This window comes from Colius striatus, chromosome 5 (genome assembly GCF_028858725.1).
Source record: "Colius striatus isolate bColStr4 chromosome 5, bColStr4.1.hap1, whole genome shotgun sequence".
NCBI classification, from domain to species: domain Eukaryota; kingdom Metazoa; phylum Chordata; class Aves; order Coliiformes; family Coliidae; genus Colius; species Colius striatus.
Genome location: NC_084763.1, coordinates 53944076 through 53970814, shown reverse-complemented (window position 1 = coordinate 53970814; position 26739 = coordinate 53944076). Strand labels below are relative to the sequence as shown.

At 39.4% G+C, this 26739-nt stretch overlaps 1 protein-coding gene across 5 annotated transcripts in view; it reads left to right on the top strand.

Moving 5' to 3' along the window:
- Positions 1 to 26739, top strand: part of CACNB2 (calcium voltage-gated channel auxiliary subunit beta 2) — a 238891-nt gene that overhangs the window by 144545 nt on the left and 67607 nt on the right. For all 5 annotated transcript variants that reach the window (XM_061997377.1, XM_061997376.1, XM_061997379.1 and 2 more), the window contains one exon: positions 5294 to 5413. In XM_061997377.1, coding sequence (XP_061853361.1) covers positions 5294 to 5413 — 120 coding nt within the window. The remainder of the gene's footprint in view (positions 1 to 5293; positions 5414 to 26739) is intronic.

Sequence of the window (26739 nt, the reverse complement as noted above, 5' to 3'; positions counted from 1 at the left end):
GTGAGAGTGCTTCTAGTTTTCTACTTGTGTAGCTTGTACATTTCAGGTTGGTCAGTTTATTTCTGCATTTCCTGTTGGCATCTTATAATTTGTCAATTTCAGCAGTTTCACTTAATCCTAAACTTCAGCATTTCACATTTCCCCTTTTTTCTAGATCAATTTTAAAGATTTTAAGTGAAATAAAATTTCTATGGAAATAACCTGTCAACACTTTTTCCCCTTCACCTTACTTTAGAGCAGTCAAGAAGTAGTAGCGCACCAGAAGGATATAATAAATCATCTCAAATCATGTCCCAGCAGGACGTGTCATGCCATTCTTATTATTGCAACAAGATTAGAAGATAAACAGCAATGCCTCTGTATAAATCCTGAGTATTGAAGTTAATGGTTTCTCTTACTGGCACAGTGAGGCCTGAGTTTTCCGTATTCAAAGCATAAATCAAATGAAGACATAAAGATATTTCTCTCTTTGGCATTAAATGAAGAGATGAAAACGTGTATCTGGGAGAAGAATCCAATTTATGTATATATACATACACATTTTGTGTTTATATATGAGTGCAGTCACATGTATTCCTTTGTTCCTTGTAAAATCTTACGTTTACTTACTACTTCATACCTTCATTTAGGAAGTAATAATGTGAAAGATCTCTGCTTGAATGAACTTGTTTGATATTTCTAAGAAGATCATTTTCTGAGCATTTTCAGTAATTTGGAAAGTTACCTGTCCTAAGGATATCAAGTTTCACAAATGGATTACCCTGTTAAAGAGAAGCTCATGGTTCTCAGAGGATCGATTACTTTTTATGAGGAAGACATAATATAAAGGCCATGACTGAATTTGCAAGTGTAATGATAGTTATATCAACCCAGTGAGAATTTATTACAGTAACAGACCAAACACATCAACAGAATTTACACTATGAATGTAACACTGCAGTCCAAGTCTGTACTTAATCCAAAAATGTGCTGACCAAAGTTAAACCTGGGTACAGATGACTAACAAGAAAAATAAGAAATCTACAGGCACCACTTAATTTAACTAAGTAAAGAAAATAAGGAAAATGGCTTACTTGAAGGACCTAATCTTTTGAAGATGATGTTTCAGTACTAAAGAAGATAAGACATATAGAGTCTTGAAAAAGGAGCTCAAATATGATCATATTTGCAGTGTGAAAAGCATGGACTCATAAGAATACTACATAGAAGGTACTTGTTTTGTATAGTAAGTGGTAAGGCAGTTGATAAGTATTGTTCAAGCATGTCATTAAAACAGGAAATGATTTTTCAGTCAAAATGGGTTTGTAAACCTGCCAAGAAAGGAGGAAAAGAGAAGGAAAAAATAACAAATAGATGTGGTAATTACTAACATGACTTATCTCACTTTTATTAGACAGTTTCCCGTGAAAGATGAGGAACTGGGGACTACAGTAGCATATATTACATATATCTATTATTGCAGCTCTTCCAAATAGCAGTGGAAGGAGAAGAAAACCTGCAGAACCTCAGAAAGGATGAATTTCAGAAGCTCTTGGGAAAGGATCCATACTGTTCTTCACAGAAACCCCAAAGACTTTTGTAATCCAGGGAGGAAATGTAGTTTCCATAGCTGTCATGAATAGACAATGCACATCCACTTACCCCTATTTTCCTGGAATACTCAAGGTATTTCCACTGTAATTTCGTCATAGGTTTTTAACTAAGTTTGGATTTTATTTTCATCTAAAAGGGATTGAATACATTCTAAGCTCACCTAAAAATACCCAGTAGTTTATAAAATTAATTAACTGTAATTGTATGCTCCCCCTTTTCCTGGACTGACCTGATGTCAGCCTTTGTGTTTTTGCTATGTTTGAGAAGCGAAGAAGCTCTCAGCTTTTGCTTTCCACAGATAATCTACATTCCCGTGTCCATCCCACTGGGAAAATAAATGTAATGTTGACTTTGATTCATGTGATTTGTCAATATAATTACAATTAATTGAATCATTATGAGTTTTTGAATGTGTGTTGGGACTGCAGCCAACACAAGACATGACCAGCACTGTAAATGATCTCTTTGGCCTGGAAGATGGAATTGCAACTTTAGCAATACCAGCTTGACCCAAAAAGCATTTGGTTCTTTTAGGGGTATAGAAATTATGTTTCTGTGCTTTGTGGTTTCTTGCTTTTTTGTAAGGTGAGGACCAGTTAGGCAGCATCCCTCAGTGATAGTGAAAGTGATGCCATGCTGCTTGGTCACTGGGAAAAAGAATGTGTTCACCATGGAAGTGCTGTAGGAAGCTGATACCCACGCTTGTGTGTTGTGCCATTGCTGTGTTAGGCATGATGACTGTGATAATGACTGTTTGTTTGTTTTCTTCTTATTTAGAAGTAGTGTTGATTTAAGTCACCATGCCTCAGTTGGCAGAGGGGCACCAAGGAATTGCAGTGCTGATGGGGAAGGGTTTGGACGTGCCCTTTGTGAAGGAGGTTGAGTGCTGAGGGACCTCAGAGTGTCCTGGAGGCAGGGATTCTGTGGGGGTTCCATCACAGTCTCAGCTTTCATTAATGGGCTAACATGAATGATTTCTACCATAGCCCAATGCTGTATCAACCGTAACAGGATTTAAACTCTACACTAAACTTCTGTCTACTTGTTGCTGCTTGTCTTTTGCCGCTGTTCCCATCTGGGAGCTGTGTCAGAAGTAACGGCAAAGGCCAATTTTAAACAACAGCTAAGCTTGAAATGCTCTGGGGAGGTTACAAGACTTCTGGGGGTTTTCCTAACAGACAAGATTTTTCAAAAGATCCAAGAAACATTTTTGTGTGTTTTATTTTATTTTCTGCTCTTTTTGCTTTAGCTCAAGTAGATGTTTTTGGTTTGGAAGATTACTGTAACACAGCAGATGTGTCTGGGCTCCTGTAAGCAAAATGTCCTTTAGAGAATGATTTTCTTTATGTCAGTTCAAAGCCAGCTTATCAAACTCTGTGCTCTAACTATTAAGGGCTTCAGGAAAGAAGAAAAAGAAACGAAAGGTTAAAAGTTACCTTTCTTTTAAACTGTCAGTTTCGTAAGTTATTGTTTGCTCTATTATTGTTTGTTATTATTGTTTTCTGGTGGTTAAATGCAGGCTGCTGTTTCATTTCTGATGGGACTATTTTCTTGTTATACATCCACAAATCATGAGAGGGTTAGGTCCTTCCTGGGACATTCTGCCATACTGAAACAGAGAATCTCTGCTTTCTATTTTTTCTTGTAACTGCAAATTTATACTGCAGGCAGGTGTTGCAGTCAAGTGGTTATCTTTCAAAACTGGAGTACTGCCTGTCTGTCAGGGATTTGTAAATGCCCTGGGTAACTATCCCTTAGCATGTTATTTCCATGTCAGTTAATGAAAGGACACAGAAAAAAAGCAGAATATAGAAATTCAATGTTTTGTTTGGCTTCTGCCATGTTAGGACCTCATGTGTTAAGTGCTATTTTGCAATTATTCTTTGCTTGTCTCCTCTGCAGAGGAAAATACAAGCAGTAACCAAGGGGTTAAATTCCTGCTTAACGGGCATATTTGGGGATTTAGGTTTTTGTAAGAGAGCTCGGAGCGGAGCTCTGCACTTTGCAGCGAAGTGCTACGTGACAGATCTGAGCATCCGAGGGAAACGTGGCTCTCAGCAGACAGACACGACAGGAACGAGACGCTGTACCAGCTCTTCCAGTTTCACAGGGACCTTGTGTTTTCCAGCTGTTTACCCTTGAGATGTAAAATGGCAATTTGGCATAGGCTAACAACCCGGTGTGATGTGAGCATCTGCGTAAAAGGCTGCACATATGGAGCATGCCCAGTGATATGAACAGCCTGTTACCCCACCCCCAGCCAATCTAGGAAGAGATGAAATGAACTTTGCACTTGCAAATGTCACTGAATACATTTCGCACAGGATTTTAAAAGGTTCTCTTATAAGCACTATTTTTAACAGCCAAATCTGCCCCCTAAAACAGAGAGGAAAAAGTCCTAGGGATTTTTTTTTTGTCATCGATCTCAGTTTCTGATCAACTGAAGCATCTCTCGCAACCTTTACCTGACGCCTGGTTTATTTGACATTTTTGCCATCCCAGTGAGATTTTTTTGGAGGTGGTGTGGATTTTTTGGGGGGCTTTTTTTGGGTTTTTTTACAGTTTTTCAATTTTTTTTTTTTTTACTGGCATGAGAAAATTTGAGAATTTAATTGCAGTAGAATACTTGGAAACAGTGAGGCTACAGGCTTGAAAAGCAAAGGGAAGAGAAGGAAGGCTCTCACAGCAGAGCATGGATAGGAAAGGAACAGTGATTCTGCGGTGCTCAGTGTGCACATGTTTTATGAGATCAGTGCCGGGCGCTGCAGCTGCGGACAATAACTGAGCTGTCTGGCTAATGAAGGCCACCTGGATCAGGCTTCTGAAAAGAGCCAAAGGAGGACGTCTGAAGAATTCTGATATCTGTGTAAGCCCTGTGTTTTCATTATCAGCATATGTTCTATGTATTGAAGAGGGGGAGAGGAAAGGAAAAAAAGACGGTGAGGAGAGGACAGTTGTTTTCATTCTGATTGAATTAGCAGAACTCTATTTTGTATGCAGAGAGATGCAGAGGAAAAGCAGAGCTGTCATTATTTATAGAGCTCTTCTGGTATTGTGACTGCTTCCATTGTGGCGATATGGGGACATGTGTTGAGTCCAGACGGGTTTTATTAGTTGGAAGTTAATTTGTGGTCATTTGCATGTTTTGCTGAGGGGCAGAGATGGATACGAGCCATTTGCAGTTCTGATGGGGAAAGTGTGTCAGGTAAAGAGGTTGCCCTGAAATAAAAATGCATAGCTGAGGTTAAATCTGTTGGCAGGGATGTTGTGTAATGGTAATTATTGATACTGAATTTGCACTTTGATTATAAAAAGTCAGTCTCCTTGTTAATACTGACACTGTTTGGAGTTTATTTTTTTTCTGGAGCCATCCTTGAAGCTGCTGTGTGTCCTTCAGCCCTGCACTGCACCACTGCTGTAACTCTACAGAGCAACTGGCTCTGCTTGCTGAAAAGCACACAAATTAGAGCAGGGGGAAAGTGGAGGAAATAAAACACCGGGGAAGACACCTGCACTTTTGGAAAGCGTCCAGAAGAAAATATTTACCTAGACTTTCCCTTTCAGGCAGTTATTCTCTTTTCAGAGATACAGAAGTAAGAGAAAAGATAACCTCTATAACCACTTCTACCTTTTTCCTTTTTGAGTTTTCTGTTTGAACACCAAAACAACTTGTGACATTATTTTTCCCTTTCCTGGGCAGGGTTCGGCGGACTCCTACACCAGCCGTCCATCTGATTCAGATGTATCTCTGGAAGAAGACAGGGAAGCAGTGCGGAGGGAGGCAGAGCGACAGGCCCAGGCACAGCTGGAAAAAGCAAAGGTAAGATACTGTTTCCTGTCACAGACTCAGCTTTAAAGGACTACCATCTCATCCATCACTGATACAAATGTTTTTAATGTTCATATAGCGTTAAGACCTCTTACAAAGATTTTCCAGATAGCAGTAGAAAATACCTTTTCCAGGAAAAATGACTTAGAATCAGTTTTCTATATGTGGCACTTCATTGGCTTGTGTATTTCGGAGCAGGCTTATTTAAATGTATGTGTTTGTTCTTTTATTGAATGCAGACATTTATTGCAGTGTGTAGGGTTAAGGCTTTGTGTTCTTACTGAAGGTGTTTGAGAAAGTTTGCTCATGGATCGCTACATGACTCAAAACTTAAAGAGTTTTAGAAATCAGCCCTCAAACATCCCAATTTGTCTCCCTTCCAGGAAGGATCAGTCCCTAGAAGTCATATGTAAATAGGGAGAATCTGTTACAAAGATCTTTTTTCCTGAAGACTTCACTGACTTTCTTTACAGTTTGTGTGTTAAATGACCCCGTGAGTAATACTCTAGGACTTGTTAAGGTTTCTCCTTCTGTCTCCATACTCCTTGCAGATAGTGACAATTTAGTAAGGAAATACTAAGTGAGCTCTAAGTTCTTGCTGTGTATTTATATATTTTCCAGGAGTGGCATGTAGGGCTGCGAGTTTTAGCAATGAAAGAGTATAAGCTTGCTTTGTTTTCATCTGTGCTGTATCTTTAAATAGTATTGCACCTGTAAAAATCATGCTCATTTCTAATCCTTCACTTATCACTTTGCTCCAAGCTTTTTTTTTGCATGCTCTCTGCCACACCTCAGTGTATTACTGTTTTCCAGGGTCCGTTTCCTATTTTCATTCCTAGTATTTTAATGCTGAATATGCTGTTGAGTCCCTCCTCGGATCTACACCTATCTGCATTTCTCTCTCACTTTCTCTCCAACTCCTCTCCTCCATTTTGCCATGTTTTTTATTTCGCTGCCTCCCTTCCGTCTCCCAGGCTGTTTCCTTTTCCGCTGCCAGCTTTGCCTCTCCCCGTTTATGCCACCTGTTTTACAAGGGTTCTTCACAAATTCAGGAGTCCAGATCACTGAGCCGTGCACCTGACAGTGTGGCAAGGCCCAGTGCAGGAGTCTGATGCACAGGCAGGCATCTTCATCAGGCCTGGGAGCTTGAACAGAGAAGCCAAAGATGCTTTTTTGTAATTGTTAGCTGATACTTAATAAGGGCTCCTAAAGGAGCTTTTTAATGAGCTCCTGGAACCTGCCAGCTGTAAGAGATGCTGAACGTCTCCTTGAAGTTGAGTCTTACCATCCTGGGACCGGTGTGGCAGAAACTCAACAGAAGCAGCTTGCTGCTTCCCTTCCACTTTGTGTCTTAGAGGTGTTGCTGATAGTAATAGGGAGTTTCATTTTCATCAGCGTTCATTTTCACTAGTTTGAGATTTCTTTGCTCACAGGAAAGATGATAAAGGCGCCCTGAAATTCAGATGAAGTGTTGAATTTTCTGAGTAAATGCACAATCTTTAATAGTTGAAGTACTAATTTCTTGCAGGCTAATCAGGGTAGCAGTATAGCACTTAGTGCTGAACTAATGCATCTCTTAGTGATGAGTAAATCTGTGTGAGTGTTGCTATGGGAATTTGGCTTACTGATGCTGGCTTGAATGCACGGACAGTCCTTATGTAATATTCATGACCTCTAGCACAGCTGCCATTGTAGTTTGTAGAGAAGCTGCTATCAGACCTGACTCTCAAAAACTGCATTTCTATACATCAAAGCAATGTTCTCACTCCAGCTGGCATAAGATACAATCTTTAGGTCTGACACTGTCTGAGACTGTAAGACAACTTGTGAACAGTCAAAGTAGCAAAGGCACTGCCAAAACCAGCCTGCTATAACAATGGGTAGTTCCAGCCTTATAAGAAACACAGAATGAATTGTTGCAGTTAGTTGCAATTTAAAATGGATTAAACCAGAAACTACATTAGCAGTTTTGTTTCTCAAGTCAGATGTTAAAAATCATTCCAGGCTGTGTTGTGTAAAATTTAGTTGAATTAGTATTAATATGATATTAAAATTAACAATATTAAGTATTATATGCATTTGATCATTACCTTTGAAATTAACGTTTAAAAGGCGTAAAGTAAACCTGACCCGGTAAATCTAAAATATGACAGAGTGTGCTTTTCAGCCTTTATTGATGATTCAGTCCATCATCTCCCTGGAACAGAGTGAAATTAATCAGACAGTAACTTCTTTTGGTGCTGCCTGTCTCCTGAGTGCCCCCAGACCCAGTTTCCTGCCAGCAGCAGGTTTTGCTGCCCGCTCTCCGTGGCTGCCTCGCCTTTGCCCTGACCAGCTCTCAGGGCAGAGCCAAGTGACGCAGCTGCTTTAACTTTTTGCCTTTTAAATATTGTGAGTGGAAGAGTTGATCCTAAATAAAGTCATTACAGTTGTATTTGTCACAGGAATTAGCAGAGGATGACATACATGAATAATACAGCGGTGGCGGGAAAATGATAGTGAATTAAGATTAAAAAAGTGTTGAACTGTCACGCACTTAATGAACACAGTTTAATGACATCCATTTTCCTTCCCTACAGCTAGGGCAAACACCTTAAACTGAAGAGAAAAACACAGTAATAAAGCACACAATGGCAAATTGTAAGGAGGATGTTAAGACTTCTTTGGATTCTATTTGTGTAAGCCTGGCTCGTAAGATGCATATCTGAGACGTATCCAAAGAGGGAGAACAAAAGCAAGGAAGGCTTGGAAGAAAATACTCATTCTGGCCATCCTTTATTGAGTTATTTATTTATTTCCTACAAGCATTGCTTCTCTGGAAAATGGTTAAGCATCTTTTGCTGACTCACTTGAGCATGTGACTTACTGTAAGGAAGGTGGAGCCACGGGCGCGTGTTCCCTGTCGTCCAGGGACGGAAAATTAAGAGGGAACTGATGAGGCTACCTGCAGGGCACCAGCTAATCCCAGGGGAAATGAAGCTGTTAAGCTGGAAGCTGAGATGAAATGTTCTTGGTTAGAACGGTTGAGCAATACAAATGCAGAAAGGTTGATTCTTGGTTGTTTTTTAATAGAAAAAATCACTATTTCAAGGCATTGAGGATTACCTTGGTATCCTCCTCATAGTCCGTAACATGTGGCTGTCTCTAAGCTAAAGAGGTCCTGTGTTGTGTCTAAGGCATGCTAACAGTGCCCAAATCAAAGGGCTTGTACTGATATTTTACTGAATTTCCTGTTTCCATAAAAATATGAATCTTAAGCATTCACAGGCCAAAAAAATAACTAAGAAGCCCGATGAAATGAATTGCTTTTAGTGTTAATATTTTTTAAATTGTCATTTCCACAGAAAAAAAGACTTTTTCAATTTGAAGGGTGAATAGTAAAAATAAATGATAGTAAGTAAAGGTTTTCTTTTGTTCAGTCCTGCAAGTATTCAATTAATTATCTCTTAAAATATTGCACCAAGCAAGAGGATTGAGATCAAAGGAAATCTGTGAGGCATAAGTATTATTCAGTACCAGATTTAAAGGCTTAACTGAGCTAAAGTTTGTGCATAAGAAAGAGGAATTGGATAATGATTTTTGTCCCTCTCCAATGCTGATAAAATCAATTCAGATTTTCCGTTGATTTATTTTGCCTCAAGCACATCATATGTTAGAAACTATTTTGTGACTGAAATACCAGTAGTAGGGTGGTCTGTAAACCTCTTTCTTCTCTTTTGCAAGAGTAACTTCTTTCTTCTCTTTAGCCTCTTCAGTTTTTAAAATTGTGCCTCTTTTTTTCTCCCATGGGTTTAGATTTCCTTATGCAGAGACAGTTTTCAAATGAGATCTATAGATTATTTTCAGCATTTTGAAAAATGAAATCATCCTTTTTTTTCAGCTATTTCTGATACATTGAGCACTGAAGGTTCCAATTAATAATCAAGGTTCTGTTTCTCACCCTGGATTAAGGGACAGCCCTCTTCATTCTCCCCTAAGGATTGTTCTCAACATCCTTTGGTCCTGAAATGTCTTAAATAGTTGTCAAAGTCTGATCCTGGCCTTCCAGAAGTCAGTATTTATGTCTGTAATAGGAAATCTCAGTTCTTCTCAGCTTTGCTCTGCTTACACTCCTCCTAATGCTCTACTGCTAGCATCCTTTTAAGAGTTTGTTAAAACTTGAAATCCTATTTTTATGACAAGATGGGGAACTAATGAAGTGTTGATACCAGACACCCCTTTGCTATCTCTTAGGCAGTAATACAAGCTGTCATGTTTTGCTTTCTTGATGTATACTGTAGTAGAGGTGATGGCTTGTGACTGTGAGTAATAATGCAATGTCTTAAGTGTAATGCATTGCCTGCGTGCATGGGTTGAGGACCACAGCTTTGAAATGTGTAGCAGGCTGGGATAATGCCTACATATCCCTGCAAGGCTGAAGGCATGAAAAAAATTGTCAGATGTAATTATCCAGTGCAGTGTGCCAAGACTAGTTATTTAAGTATTTATTCACTCGCAGACAGGTTTCACAGCCTCTGAATGACCCCATGCTGCTAGCAGGCAGCTGTAAAGCTAGTTAAGATATGTCTACTTAAGCTGCAGTAGCATTTTTGACAGACCAGAAGTGCCAATCACCTTGATGTAGCCTTATATTGTGTCATCATGGAGACTCTTTCTATTTTCTCTCAATCACAAGAGTGTTATGGTGCTGAACAGCACCCAAGGCCTGGCACATAGAGTAGTTCATGTTAGCTGTTGTGTATGGTGATATTTTTTCATTGATTTCTTCTTATTTATCTTCAGATTTACAATAACTTCCATTGCATGCTATCATTTAGACAGCTAATGGTGTGTGTCAAGAGTTGCTGGGATAACATGGGAGCTGGCACAATGATCTAGCTGGACATAAATGAGTTGTTGATTCAAAAGTACAGTGGCCAGTCTGGTTGTTGCTTAGCTGCAGGCGAGTTCTGCATTGCTGGATCTTCTTGAATCAGGTTACAGATACTCTTTTTCTTCATTTTCTTCATTCTTTTCTGCTGCTGCTTCTTAGGATTGTAACACTAGCATGTAAAGCAGCTCTCTTTATGCTGCTGCCTACAACCTATTGTTTATTCTTGTTTATGATCTGGTCTGTCTATACACTTGTTCTACACTAGTGCCTGTCATCATGCTGATTATTTTCCTGAGCAGTTCATCCATTCTCAGTGTTGATCGGCTTCACTCGGGAGCTGGAGTTGTTTCTTTCTGGGGGATCTCATGTAACCTAGAGTCAAATGTTTCAGAAATAGTACCTTCTCCAATTAATAAACATGTGTTAGCTCCCATTCATACCGTGATTATAGAGTAATCAAATCACAGAATCATAGAGTCACAGAATGGTAGGAGTTGGAAGGGACCAGCTTCATCCCATCACCCCTTGTCCTGTTGCTGGCTACTATAGCAAAAAGGGATGTCCCAACCTCCTGACACCCACCCTTTAGCTATTTATAAATGTTAATAAGATCTCCCCTCAGTCTCCTCTTCTCCAGACTAAACAGCCCCAGTTCCCGCAGCCTTTCCTCATATGAAAGATGTTCCAGTCCCTGATCATCTTGGTGGCCCTGCACTGGCCTCTCTCCAGCAGTTCCCTGTCCCTCTTGAGATGAGGAGCCCACAACTGGACATAGTATTCCAGGTGAGACCTCGCCAGGGCAGAGTAAAGAGGGAGAAGAACCTCCCTTGACCTACTGGCCACACTCTTCTTGATGCATCCCAGGCTGCCATTGGCCTTCTTGGCCACGAGGGCACATTTCTGGCTCGTATTTAGCTTGTTATCAATCAGGACTCCCAGGTCTCTCTCTGCAGAGCTGCTCTTCAGCAGTTCGACCCTCAGCCTGTCCTGGTGCTTGGGGTTGTTCCTTCCCAGATGCAGGACTCTGCACTTGTCCTTGTTTGAACCTCATGAGCTTCCTCTGTGCCCAACAATCAAGCCAGTCGAGGTCCTGCTGAATGGCAGCACAGCCTCTGAAGAATCAGCCAGTGCTCCCAGTTTGGTATCATCAGGGAACTTGCTGAAGGTACTCTCTGTCCCCTCATCCAGGTCGTTGATGAAGATGTTGAACAAGACTGGCCCCAAATCTTTGTCAAAAGTATCCATTCCTTTTCTGCTTCTTGGATATGAGTTGCAAAAAAAGTGAAGAGATATTAACACAGCCTAAATTTAGATACCTAACTGTAGATTGAACCCTTAGCATTCTGGCTTCCTTCAAATAAGCAGCAAAACCAGAAAAATTGTCTCTGAGAAATAGGGAGACAGGACTGAGAAAAAGTCCTGAGGACAAGCAGAGCTCTTGTGCCTGCTCTGAGCTGCTGCCTTTCACAAACACCTGCTCACTTCCTTGATGAGATGTCAGTGCTCTGACTATCTCTATGGATAAACTGCTGTATAGAAGGCAGCAATGCAAGTGTTGCTTTTTTAAAACCTGTATCAGTTAAGAAATATTTCAACCTAAGTAAGTGGTGTAAGCTCAGTCCAAACACCCACGTGCATCTTATATCCTCCTCTGGACATTTTTCTGCTCCTCCTCCCTCCTATGTCTGATGCAGACAGTGTGTTAGCTACCAACGTCTACTGCATGGCTGCCACTGCACACTTGCCAGCGAAGGATCCCAAACCCTGCTGCCCCTGTTGCTGCCAGCTGTGTGTGGTGACAGTTGTACCTAGTGACAGCCGCATGCTGCCTCCTACCTGTGGCTGCTGAGCCATCTGCAGCCTAAGTGTGCTCAGGCCAGCGCTGGCTGTGGCACTGACGGATGGGTCTGGGTGTCAGACTGGATGCTGCTGCGGGGTCAGCAGAGGCTGGGGAGGGTCATGGGAGCCCTATAAGAGGATCAGAAGTAGCTTTTGAGATGCTCTCCGTGACCAGCAGTGAGTGTGGCCAGTGGAGGCTGGGGAAGGAGAAATTAAGGAATTACGCCTTTGCAGGCTACTCAGGCTGGCACAAAGGTGAGCGTTAACGACAATATTAGAGGTAGACGCTTCTTGTTGCTCTGAGCAAAGTAATTTACAGTTAAGACATATCTATGACCCGATTCCTTAACTTTCTTGAGGTTTATAAGGTCTACTTTACTTTTGCCAACACCTGAAACAGTAACCTGTAATCCAGAAGCTGGCTTTTCTCAGGAGCTGGTCCAGCTGTCTGAATGCTGGTGCTTTTTTGAGCAGTTAATGTATGTGTCTCTACTTAGAATGTTTATGCAGAAATACGGGGGGAAGTAGGGTTTCAGTGCACAGGCCATTGTTAAAGGTAGCAAAAATGTCGATAATCACTTTAAGGTAAATGCTGAGCTATTTTAATCTGTAATATCTATTTTGGGTGTAATTTACACAATCTTTATCTTTTCTACTCAAAGTGACTGATGTGTATTTCCTGTTTCACTTCTATCTTAATTTAGAATCTGTTTGGAGATTTTGGGGGGAATTTATCTTTTATTATTCTAAAATTAAACATGTAAAATGTTTTCATGGAAGACATTGCTGATGGAGGTTTATACAAGCATTAGGGCACTTAGTTCTTGAGTTGAGTCACACAAAGGATTTTAAATGTCTGTGGATCTGGACCTGTGCTTGTATCTGTGTATTCATATGTGTATGCATGCTATATATACCTCTATGTACACATCCATATGTAAATATGGATATACATACATTTGTATAGACATCTGCATGTATTGGGTAACTAGCAGTGGTGATTTGAACCAGCCGTTGATGTTCTACAGCTGATAACTTCCCCTTGATTAGGTGTTAATTCTGTACACCAGAAGAGCTGTTGTACTGAAGGATTAACTTGTGAGCAAATAGAAGGGTTTCATTAGAGAACAGTTATCCTATAATCAGAGCTGGTAGTGGACAGAAACAGACTTTTTGGAAGCATGAGTGAGATAAGAGAAGTGACTTCAGCATCAGGTAATAGTCACTGAGCTTGCAGAGGTGCCCCAGCTAACACTGACTGGTGTGATGTCGTGCAGCGGATTGAAGAAAGACTAGCTTGGACAACTGAAGGGTTATGCTTTATGCTATTGTACAGAAGTGTCTATCTTCCAAACATTTCAGGAACTAACCTGATTTCTGTTAAAGCAGACACCTGGATGATGTGTGTTGTTATGCAGGGGAGTACCTGTCATCACAATGAACCACAGACAATTCGAGTCCTTGGCAAAGATTTATCCCTCGCTAACCTGCTCTCCTCCCCCCAAAAAGGAAGAAAAAAAGACAAAAACACATATCTGTAATTTGGGTTTTATACTTATTCAGAAACAAAAAAAAAAAAAAAAAGGAAGGAAGCCTCAAAATAATCTGAGTGTTTTTTGGTTTTGGATTTTCACAATTGCAACTTGTTTTATAAAATTACATACAAGATGCCAGTGAGTTCTAACTATAGGTAGGGGTAGAGTGCTTTGGTACCAAATTAGACTGTTGTCAGATGCCAATTCAAAAGTGTTTACTTTGGAAAATTTAATATTAGTTTCATAAAATAATCACTGGTTGTGTGAGACTTAAGAAAAATTAGTAGGAGCCCAAAGTAAACTTGTGATACCTGGAAGGAAGATACTCTGTGTTCTCAGGTTGGGAACATAGGTGCAAGTGCAAGACTCAGCTTGAATGATGAAGAGTGTGATTTAGTATGAGAGAAAATAATTAAAGATTCAGAGAGGCCTCCTCTTATGCTGTTCTGGTTGTGTTCTTGCCATCTTTTCATCTGTATACTGTGTAAAGCCAGTGCACATCATAGAACAAAATCCAGCATGAACTTTCCCAGACATTCACCTGTGGAGTGTACAGAAACCATTAAACACCTCCTCTGTACATTGAATCTCAAATCCTGCATTGACATGAAATCTGGCATTTCATAGTCACCAGGATTGTGTTCCCAAGTTCAGTACTATTTGGAATATGCTATACATAAACCCTCTATTTTATACCTTTAAAATAATCAACCCTGAGGTAAAATGTATATGCTGAGATATGTTTTAGGCTGCTTCAAAATACCAAAGATTAAACTCTCTGGCTCTGTGTGAAATGGAATTTATTAATACAATTTTTAGAACTAACTAGTTTTAGTTTTACATACTTGGTTAAAAAAAATCAGGTCTAATAGCAAGTAAGCAAGCAAATAATACTTTTATTTGATCTGATATGAATTCTTAACATAGAAGTTTCAGTGACATTCTGTAGCTTTAGATGAGAGAGTAACCACTGACATATTACTTGCAGTTGTTTTCCTTAAAACTTTCCTGCTCCTCCTTGGTATAAAAAAAACAAGAAGAGGATGATGGTTTCATTGAAGATGTTTTTGAAAATCCAAGTTTATTGGCAGCAAGACACATTGAAATGGTACCTAAGTTTGCAAAATCAATGCATTGTCAAGTCATGCAATTTGTGTAGACAATTCAGATTCATACTGCTGGAGAGAATCCAAGGATTCTTCCCGTTTTCTTTCCAGTCTCCACTTTCATTTTACTTAGTCTCCTCCCTGTCCCTATCTGGGTAATTTTAGCATACTGTAATTGTTATAGTACTTTTTTGTTTAATATTTTGGTTTCCTCCAATAACTGGCATTGAAATGTGAAGTTCTCACTGGAAATGAGACTCCCTTCTTGCTTGTTGAATTGTCTGCTGAAGTAAAATATTCCAGCTTTCTCACTCATATAAAAGGAACTTTCTGTGCTTGATGGTAAAAGAAACTAAGATAAATGTTTAATTAAAATACATATCCATAAGGCTGTCCTTTATTTTAATCTCGGGAGCTTTATCAGGTAGATACTTATTTTCAGGGTGATTTGTTGTTTATTGTAGCCAGAATCCAGGATACAATTTGAAGAATGATGCCTTATTTTCAGTATTTTAAACAAGTCTGTATTTGACAGGTATGGAAAGCAGGAATGCACCCCATGGTTTGGGTTTTTATTGTGCAAATGTATTATTGATCTGCAAGCCCTCCTTTTTCACTGACTGAAGGAAAAGCGATGGGAAAAGTATCATGAAAGGGAAGATGAGGGATCAAACTGCAGCTGCTTTGATTATTTTGACTGGAGATGTCAGATTGTTGAAGTAAGTGAAGAGATGCACCCGCTGCTTTTCAGCTCCATCCATTCTGCCAATTATTCGAGAACTGTGTTTTTGTTGGATTCTAATATTTCACTTGCAGTAAAATAGAGGAGCACAAAGCACTTGGGGTTACTGTAACTCCCGATCACCCCTGTCATAAGAGAAACAATTCCTGACTGAAATAGAAATGAGAAGAAACGCTAAGCACCGGCCATCTTGAGCATCAGCCATGTACAATTGCTTTTAATAATCAGCAGTAATAAATGGTAATAATTGGAAAGGCAATTGTATTTCTGACTTTTAGTAGCAGCTAAATTACAGCTGAAAGCATCCTTCTCAGAGGAGCTGTGAGGGAGCTTACTGATTAGTTTGACCCTTGATTCCCTTTTTGCAGCGAGGCACGTGACTTGCCCACAAAGTACAAATTTCCTTGGCTTCTCCCCTGATGTTTCCTGGTAGTTTAATCCAATTGAGACGTAACAAAGAGTCACCATAGAAGTGCTCCGTGGCATTGCTTGTTATTTTCTGCCTTTATAGTAGCCCTGGTGTTTTCAGTGAACCTGATACTCTGGGGGCTAAGCGTGGGCCTACCTTCCCTTGCTGCCTCTCCAGCGCTCAACCTGTCTGCTGCAGGTGCAGAGACAAGACATTAGGTTCCTTGACAGAGAGGTGAGGAAGAGGAGTGTTTCCAGTGCCTGTCCCCACTCGACTGGCAGTGATCTGGGGACCCAGATAACTTCAGCAGCTTGTGACAAAAAAGGATGAGTGATTTTCTCTCACGAGGATAAAGCCATGGAGCTGTGAGCTCAAATGCATTTGGAATCTTTACACGTTCCTCAGAAAGGGAGATTCATTAGTCCTGGTTTTAAACTCTTCTCAGCACAAAATCAGCAGATTGAATGACCCAGCATGTAACTGTATCTTTGCTTATCTTGGCATTAGGCTCAGTACTGGGTTAAAATCTCCAAGGAATGCTCTCAAACCAAGACTTTCTCTTGTAAGCCAGTGATTGAGGTCTAGACCTAGAGACACAGGGACATTAGGGAAGTGTAAATGAGGCAAAATAAAGGAACAGTCATAATGTGGATTGTTACACACCACCTTGGTCAATGGTTCAGCTTGAGTATCTGATGGGAAGGAGGAGAAACAGGGAGTTGAATTCTTGAGCAGATTTGAAACACATGACTTTTACAGTGTACTTCTCAGACTGAACAGTCTCCTTGGAACTTTTGATTGTGCTGCATGTCTCTGGCAACATAGTTCATGGCAGCAGCATTGGCTCCAAAGCATAAGTTTAAGAAGTTTCCATCTGAAGCTGCTCTGTTTATTTTAATAGGGTTATTTATAAGCCAAGTCAGTTTCCTACTCACAGGTGGCAGCGTGCTGTGGCATGGGGGCATGAGTGGAGTAAAAATAAGTGTATCCTTTTCAGATGAGAAATTCATTTTCTCCTGTTTGGAGTAAGATCTTGCACTTAACCTGACACTGGCTCTAGTTTCTGATACCACAGCACATACTGTTGATTGTTCATGAGTTGCAAGTTAATTTGATTGCTCTTCAGGACTTTCCTTCCAAAGCTGTGTAATGTGGACTGTGCCACGTCTACATTCTTGTTACTTGCCCTAGGAAGAGGAGCAAGATATAAAAGGGCATAAAGCAGTGTAATTGCTTTATCTGCTTCTCTGTGCCATGAATTGAGAAGATCATATTTTTGTCTCAAAAATCAAATGTTTCAATGTTTCTTCCTGAATGCTTCTGACAAATCAAGGCTAGAAGTTTTGCCTGGTGCAGTCTGGTGCATGGTTGTGTTTCCACAGTCAGAAGTAAACCTGTGTTTTCTCTTTAAATTTCAGTGTGTGTTGCAACAATTTCCATGTATTCATGAGCTATAGTCTTACTGCCATTATGGAAGGGCTGTTGCATATTCAGACAGGAATGAAAACAAGCATAGTTCAACAGCTGGAATGCATAATGTCAGTACCATCCTGTAATGCATCTTTCATGTCATCACAAAGACCTTTTTTGATACTTTTTCGTGTGTTTTATTCATCGTTGAGTTTTTGAAGCTGTTATCATTAATACTAGGCACTGTGACTTTCTGTCCTTGCACATGACTTCCCATGGATTCTCCCTGTATGTTTTAATCTTGATTTGAAGTTCTCTCCACAGTGGTCTTCTGTCAGGAAAACCTACTATGTGTAACAAACTGTGCCCACTAAACGAAAATCCTCTATGAGAGCTTGAAATTGCATAGATGAAAGACTACTGAATATGCTGAAACTGTGTCTTATTCTCAACTGTTTCTATGAAACTAAAATTCATCATGTGTATTAATAGTAGAAACTTTATTAATTGTGACCACTTTTTGAACAATCATAATAACTTAATGCCTTACTGATATTGTCAAGTTGCTTATGCATATATACAGAACAAAATAACTTTAAATCCTAAAGTTGTTTCTTTGAGACGTTGCAGAAGGCATACGGTTGTTTTGTGGGATGATTCGTTTAGGTGCTTGTGTGGAGTATTCAATGGCAGTATTGCTGTGATACTGTTTGTTCAGGTTCTGTTTAGCTATATAATCATAGCATCAGGATCTAGACATAAAAAAATACTGTGCTGATTCTTTTCAAAAGCTCTGAAAAAGAAATCTTGATTTTTGTCAATAAACTCTTTTCTTTTCAGAAGTGTATATGAACAGCTGCTAGCTCAAGAGCTTCCATGTCAAGACCCACAAACATTTTTTTCCTTGCTAAAATCAGTGGTTTTGTTTAGAATATTTTAAGTAAATAAAAGAAATCAAGTGACAAAGTCCACAAAAGGCTTCAAGTTGCATTAATACAGCTAGAGAAAAGTTCATCTTCCAATTCAGGGCTATGAAGTATCTAAGCATTTATGTGATATTTCACGTATTTGTGAGACCAAGGTCAGACACCATTTCCCTGGCTTTACAGCAAGAAGTAAAATTTGTTTCTCTTGTTCCAGGTTGTTGAGGATTTTTTTCCAGTTTTCCAGAATGAAGCCGTTCTGCTTGGATAAAACAGAATATCATCTATTGACTCTTTTAGTAGAAACCAGTTGTCTACTTGGAATGTCCTGATCTTTTTCCTTCTTTAACTTGTTAAATGTTTTAACAAATAACTTGTTAACTTGGTTACAATCAGAAAATGTTAACATTTTCTAACAAACTGAACATTTAGGTGGAGATAAAAGGGGAAGGAGGTTTTATCAAATTATTTAAATCTGTTGATACTCCTTTTACAGTGGAAAAAGAAGCAGAAGATAGTGTTTTATAACATCTTGGGGCAGTTCAGAACATACTGTTTGCATTTAACTAGTAAATTAAGCAGCTACTGAAGATCTAAGACCCTAAATTTATCTTTTTCAATGAATATAAATTTCATTAAACAGTCTGGTCACAGACACTCATTTCAAGAGAGTCAAAATATGCTTTTGTAGAATTTTGTCTCTTATTACAGAGTTCTAAACCTTAAAAATCTATCTTTTTACTTCTTATTATTGTAGTAGATTTTTACTCAAAAGAGGCCTTATGTTACTTTTTATTAGTGTTTTCAGTAAATTTAGCAGTCCCTGTGACTTAGTTTTGTCAAATTTGGTTTGAGATCTTTAAAAAAGTATTAAGCCTTCAGTACAGTAAAAGGAACTGTTGAAGAGCCAGCAAATTAAGTGCATGATTTCTTTTAGCAACTGAGTACCTACTGTATGTTGCTTTAACTATATTAAGGACAGAAACAGCTTTAGCAAATGTTGGACCCTATTTGAAATCAGTATGAAGTATGCACAGGAGCGAGAAACCTTTTGCAGAGGTGGGGGACGCACATGTTCTTGCATAACACTGTCAAATTTAGCAGAGAGTTGAATAACACCCAAAGAAATTTCATGTGGGGAGAGTTAGGCTTCTCTAATTAGCTGTAAAATGCCAAGTGATGGGTACTAAACAGTGTATTATAGCAGTAAGCATCCCTGCTGCAGTGCATCCGTCACTGTATCATACTAAAAAGACTACTGGATGTGGTGGTCAGTGGTGCTTCAGGGTGTCCCAGAGCTCTGCTGAAGCTCAGACTGTTTCAGCACTTAGTCTGTTTCGTAGCATTTTGAGTATCTGCTCTATCAAGTAAGACTGCAGCATGTACTGGTTTTAGGTCAACTTCATAAGAAAGAGAAGAGAATAAAAGTAGAAAACACAGTTAAAATAATTACAGTAAACGAGTTACTGCCTCTGTCACAACTCTGTTGCATGAAATGTGCATGTAATAGTATATAACACTTGTGCCTTGCTCATCCTTTGCAAATGTTTCCTTTAGGTGCTTTCTTTGAGTTTTTCAGAGCAAGTAGACCTGTTTGTATGGCTACAGTATAGTTTCACCTATACTGTATGATAATTTTTGTTGAGTTGTATCTATGCTGTCTTCCAATGCCAAGTTCATGTCTGACATTGCAGGTGTACCAAATTCTTGTGGTTTGCTGCACATTGTATGAGATACTCTGTTTACAGAACATTGTTTCACTGATTGTTCTGCACATGTTTCTGGTCTTTTTCTTGCCTTTTGTTCACTTCTGAGTACCAACACACCCTTACTCAATGCCTTCTCTGCATGGTGACCGACAGTTGCTTTAATATCAGGTTCTCCTCAAGTCTGCTTTTGAAGCTGCGAAGATTAAAATTGCTTGAACTCCCTGACCAGCAGCACAAAGATTTACCAGCCTTGCTGAAAGTCAACTCAGACTTGTTTAAAAAAACATAGCTGTGGGCAGCAGATGTTAGTTATACCTATACTGACACTATCTTGCTCCCAGACAGCTCCTCTGAAACCTGATTTCAGCCCCTTTAGAGAGAGAATTCCTTGGATCGACTTCATTACAAAGCAAATGTAACAGATCTATATAGTAACAAAAATATCATTTAAAAATTATTATTTAATCTCAGAGTCAATTTCAGAGGAATAGGAGAATTATATTTTAGTGTCATTCTAGAACTTAAAAAATCTGTCACATATTAAATGGGCCCTAAATCACTCCTACTTCCCCTGAAGTTGTGAGGTGGTAGGCTGCATATGTAGAAAGCCACTTTTCAGTAACATATTTTGTTTACTGTTGAATGTTTAAATTGTAATATGAATTCTGTATTCAAGCCTGGGCTTAGTCATTATATTTAACCTAGTTAAAGTAGAAGTTAGCAGAAAGGCTTTTGCAATTTTTTAAAATGACTCTGATGGGTTTAGAATGTCTATCAAAGCAGGCACTTATTTCATATATAGTGTGTGCATACAAATAATAGATGCAGGTAAAGAAATGAGCCTGCACCGACTGTGAGAGAAGTATTTTTGTTAGTAGGCTTCAGTGAATTTCTGCACATTAAATAGTGAAAGGAATTCTTTCAACCTTAAGTCAAATTGTAATCCATGCAGCAAAGTCCTCTTATCCCACAATTACTTCAAGGTATGAAATCAACAACCAAATAAAGCATACATTTGAAAAAAAAAAAAAACAAACATATTCCAAATAGAGTTTGATTTCATTATTAAAATATCCTTGAAAGTACATTTTAAACGGCTTCAGCTTCACTTCATAAATAATGGGTAAATGACATCTGATTCAGGGCCATTCGTCTCACCTCTGTATTTCTCAAACAGGTACTTTATAAAAGGAATAGCTAATTTATATGTAGACATAAATGGACTAATCTGAATTTTCTAAATTGCAAAGTTTATCTAAATTTAATTACAGTAGGGGATTACATCCAGATCATCCCTTGTTTGTAGAACAACTACAGTAGCTGCATTTGGTGGTGGTTTTATCTAAACTTTTTCTGTCTCGCTTCATTTTTTACCTGGCATGTTACTCTCTTTGGATATCTAATTCTTTCCTCTCCCTATTTCCTCAATTTCTTCTTGTTAGTCATGATAATGGGGTGCATTAAGCTGAGGCAGCCTGCTCCTTTCCTTGATGCCCAGCTGGAGCATCTCCTCATGCAGGTAGTGGTGCAGGGGTTGAGCTGCTGCTTTGCCACATGTGAAAAAGAAGGACCAGTCAGTAAGAAAATGTCAGTTTTGCAAATCTTGACAGCTGCCTCCTGTGTTGATTGAAAAGAGGAGAGAGGAAATTATGAGAGGAAGGATATAATCTCCTTTGCAGAAATTCCTTCATCACCACTATTTGGTGACAGGGGTGACCTCATTAATGTTTACAAATATGTAAAGGGCAGGTGTCAGGAGGATGGAGCCAGGCTGTTCTCAGTGATGGCCAATGGTAGCACAAGGGGCAATGGGTATAAGCTGGAACCTGAGGTTCCAAAGAAACATATGGAAAAACTTCTTCCAATGAATTTAACTGCATTCCTCACCACTCTCTGGGCCCAGCCATCCAGATAGCTTTTTACCCAGCGAAGGCAGACACCTATCCAAGCCACGAGCCTGGAGAAACTCTCCAGGTGAATACTGGAGCAAAAGGTGTCAAAGGCTTTACTAAAGTTTAGGAAGATGACATCCACAGCACTTCCCTCATCCACTAAGAGTGTTACCCCATCCTTTAAGGAGATTAGGTTGGACAAGCAGGACTGGCCTTTCATAAAGGCATGCTGACGGACTGATCACCTAGCTGTCCCACGTATGCTGAGTGTTGGCACTCAAGATGATGTGATCCATCTTTCCCCAGCACTGAGGTCAGGCCGACATGCCTGGAGTTCACCAGATCCTCATTCCAGCCTTTCTTGTAGATGGGTGTCACATTTGCCAACCACTAGCCCACTGGGACCTCCCCAGTGAGCCAGGACTGCTGGCAGATGATGGAGAGTGGCTCAGGGAGCACTTCTACCACCTCCCTCAGCACTCTCAGGTTGATCCCATCTGACCCCATAGACTTGTGTTCTTAAGTGATACAGCAAGTCACTAACCATTTCCCTAGGATTATGAGGACTTTGTTTTGCTCCCTGTCCCTGTCTTCGAGCTCAGGGGGACAAAATTTTACAAAGCTAAGCAAAAGTTAAAACAAAGTGCATAGCATTGACCTGGACTTTAGATAATTCCTGTTAGGAGCTAAAGCAAGTCTCTAAGCAGGGAAACACAAAATCCTCCAACCTTTGGTATTAATAATAAGTCTGCAGACTGTCACAAGAAACATCAGTGCTTTATTTCTTTGGCTCTAAGGCCTGTAAAACTTTGATGTATATATATTTCTTCACTTGCCAGGGAGCCTTTCTCTCATTTTGTCCAGTGAGTCTTTGAAAGAGGAAGATTTGCACAAATACCAGGCAGTCATCAGAGTAACACCAAGGTCTGAGGGGCCAGGCAGAGTTTTATGCAGTTAATCCTGATAGAGTTAGTGGGAGAAGGGTTAGAGTACTTGGTGAATGCTCCTTGAAAGAGAGGAAGGAGAAAACTCCAAAGAACTTCAAAAAAGCAAAATGGGAACCATAATTTGTGATGAAGCAGTAATGAAGGAAAGTAAGGAAATGAGTGGGGAAAAAAGAGAGGAACGTGCAGTTTCCCCAGATGCAGACCTCAGCTAGGAGTGAAAACAGTAAAAGCCTATGGCATTTATTAAGTGCTCTCCTAAGTTTCTGAGCTTTTAGGCAAGGTTTTGGAAATATTTTCAAGTCTTCTTTCACAACTGTATGGACTAGAAGATTATTTTATTTTGATTGCCTGTTTTTTTTAATGAAGGCTGAGATTGTAACTAAACAATGCAATTCATACTATGGACTAAATTATCCAAGGACTAAAGAATTAGGACTAAATAATCCAAGGCTTAAAAGGTAATGCATACTGGCAACACTACTCACTTGCTTTCACAAAGTCACTAGATGACAGACAGCCAGAGAAGATGAGAAATACAAACAGTCCTTTATCATTTCACCTTTGAAAACTATCTCCTAGTTCATTGGGCCATCTGTACATAACTTCTTCTTCTGCATTACCAATCTACTTATCTGAGTAAGTTCAGTGAGTAACTTAGATACTCCAGCACGTTACTGAATTTATGAGTTCAAGGGTTCTGGGAATGAATGGAGGCAGTGAAGACAAGAGGTGAAGTGTTAAGTGATTGGTGACATTTAGAAAGATGATAATATCTATTTTCATTTTCTGACAAAGGCTATAGATAGCCTCAGCTATTTTTTTTTTTTTGCTTTCTGAAGTGAGTTTGTATCTCTGAAAACATTCTACAGAACATCTTTAAAAGATGCAAATGCCTGGAAAGGAGATTAATTTACCAAGAAGGAGACTGATTTTTGTTGTGAGCAGCTGACTGCCCAGCCAGGTTTGTGCGAAGAGCCTTACAGAAAATCCATACAGCTGACATACATCTAGATTTAGTCACTGTTGTCATATTGATATGTTTAATCAAGACTTATCATAGAAATACTCCTTTTAAAGTAATACCAATGTCACATGAAGATTATCTCAGAGGACTGTTTGTATGTCTAATGATTATGACCTAAATTATCTATATTTAGAGCACATCACAGATCTTAATACTTGTGACTTCACAGTTTCTACTGCGAACTTCAAAGTTTAGTCAATCATGAATGCATACAAGTAGTGATATAAATGTCTTTATTGTGGTCTTTTAAACCTGTGCAACTTTTTTCCATTAATCAACTGGGTACACTTAAGGGGAGAATAAAGACAAAATTGTTTGCCATCGTCTTAGTTTGTGCATGCTCAGTAGTTATCCTTGGTTTATGTTTTCAAAGAAGAGATTTACCTTTCCTTCTTGGAAGATGTATTATTCAGAATTTCTGTCTCACCAAATTCCCCTTTGAGACTTCAATATGGTATTCTTTGCACTTGAGGTTAATATATGCGATTTCTTAATTACCATTTGTGATGTTTGGTCATTTTTTGGTCCAAGTCTAATGTCAAACAGAAGGCAATTTATGATTATTGCATTAAAGTAATAGACTTTCCCAATTCATATGTTTTAGCATGTTAGTTACAAAGGTTCCTAATGGAAATAATAACATTGAATGTAGGACAGTACCCTGCTAAATTGAATTGATTATAGAGCTGTATACATAGATAGTTAATTGAAAATCAAGAATCCTCTATTAAGTGCAGGATTGTTACTGGTGAGTTAATGCAATGAAAAAAAGAGACTTTTCTGTTTTAAGCACTCTTTTTCTTATCACGTCTTTATAAAACCTATATTTAATATAAATTATCAACAGATTTGATGTCAAAGCATCTGGTTTATCACACTTTGAAAATAGGCAATTAGTTACTTCTGTTCTCGTCATGATAGTACCTTGGAGGATACTTTACTATTGATATCTAGCCTATAGACTATTGTATCCTAACCAGCTGTACTTCCATTTGTCCTGGAACTTTCTGGTGCATATATAGAATTTGTCTTCTAGGAGATGTCAGAGGCAAAACTGAGCATCTGATTCCTTACAGGCTTGGATGAAACTACTTAAAGTATTAAAATTGTTTCTACTCCTCCCTGCCACCACCTCCTTCTCTCTGACCCATCCCCCCCTAAAAAAAAAGACTGAGATTAACTTGCTCTGAAATAGAATAAATTCAGGCAAGTGTTTGTTACTATTTATTCTTAGTCTTATGTAACTTAAGTAAAACTATTCTTACACTTTCAGAAAAGTCATTTGCTAATAATTTCAACAAAACCCATGACTCCCTGATCCAAATCAAGTTTTAAGCATCATTTGAGGCAAGAAGTCTGTAACTTTTTTTAAATATGACATAGTTGGAACAAGTCAATGAAATAAAAATTCTCAGCCTGTAGCACAGTTTCACTTTTTATGTTAGAAAACTGTGGTTAGAAATTGGTCAAAAGGCAGAGGCAGAAAGGCTGGGGGTCTGTCATTCATGGATTGCATACAAAATTAGGAGATGTTGAATTACTTTCTCTTAGCTAGTTTACAGTAGCAGCCTTTCCCATGCCATAACCAAGGTTGTAGAGCAGTATCTCTCCTGACACTTTTAGTGGAAATATCTGCTTAGTCTTAACCTTAAGTCTTGTTGATTAAGATCCTGTATCATATTTTCTGAAATAACTCAATAAGGCACAGACTACTGGTTCAGTTCTGTCTTTTAGCTGAGTTACACAAGAGAGTGAGCAGTTTTGCACCTTGTGTTGGAGGCATGAGCCTCCCTGGAGACTGTGAAGGCTGCAGCCTCCAGGAGCCACTGCTGTGGGACTATGTTTGGAGAGCAGCACCCAGCCAACATCCGTGTCCCTTTGGGCAGGAGCTGGCCATGCTCTAAGGATCTAGATCTTTGCCACTTCACCACTTCACAGTTAATGAACTCTGTTAAGTTCAATGAGGATTTTATAACCTGCATTTTGGTCAAGACAAATACAGCATTTCCTCAGGATTTTTACATGTCATACTTGCATTTTTCACTAGTTTGTTGTCATGGTTTGCTGTGCCATTCAGTCTTCCTTGGACATGCATGTGAAGGATGGCTATGCTTCCTACTTCAGTAAGAAAAGCTTGGAAGGTTTTGTCAGCTGCTATCTTGCTGAAAGGGCAACATAAAACTAAGGCCAATCCCAATTGTTTTATCTTGCCAGGGAATCACATTAAATTTTGTTGCCCTGAAAAGGTACCAAGCAGAATTCAGTCACATTATGTATTGTTGACAGGATGTTCTAACACTGCAACCAGGATATTTAGCTCAAAAACTGCTCTGTACTCTCTGAAACCAGGAGGCTGGGAGAGAGTAGGAATGTGATACTGAACTGGAGGAGACAGTGAGGGCACTGCAGTAGTCGGTTAGATTTCAGAGGAACAGATCTACCAAAGGCAAAGAGAGCAGCTGGATTGGAAAGGCTGAATCTGGACTTGTCAGTGGACAGGATTGTGTCCTTTCCTCTTGCAACCTGGCAGCCAGGAGAGGTAAGGGATGTTTTGGATGCTGCATTGCTCTAGGCTGGAGGAATGGAGTCAGGACAGTGAAATCCAGGAGCCTTCTGGGGACTTTTCTAAGCTTCAAAAAGGTCAGTGAGGGCTAAGAGGATGCATGTAAAGCTGGAGAGGTCCTGGGAGTGTCCTAGTGGGATGAGGGAAGACATAACTATGTGAAGGGCTCCACTGTGTTTTTTGAGGACAGGAACTGGTGAAGTGCCTAGAAGTGGCAGATTGTGTCTGAACTGGCATATCTTAATTGCTGTCTTAGTTTATGTCGTGTATCTGGGAGCATAGGTACCCTGGATGCAAGTTGCCTGTAAAGATGAACAGAAAAATGAGACATCTTCTGTAGCATAT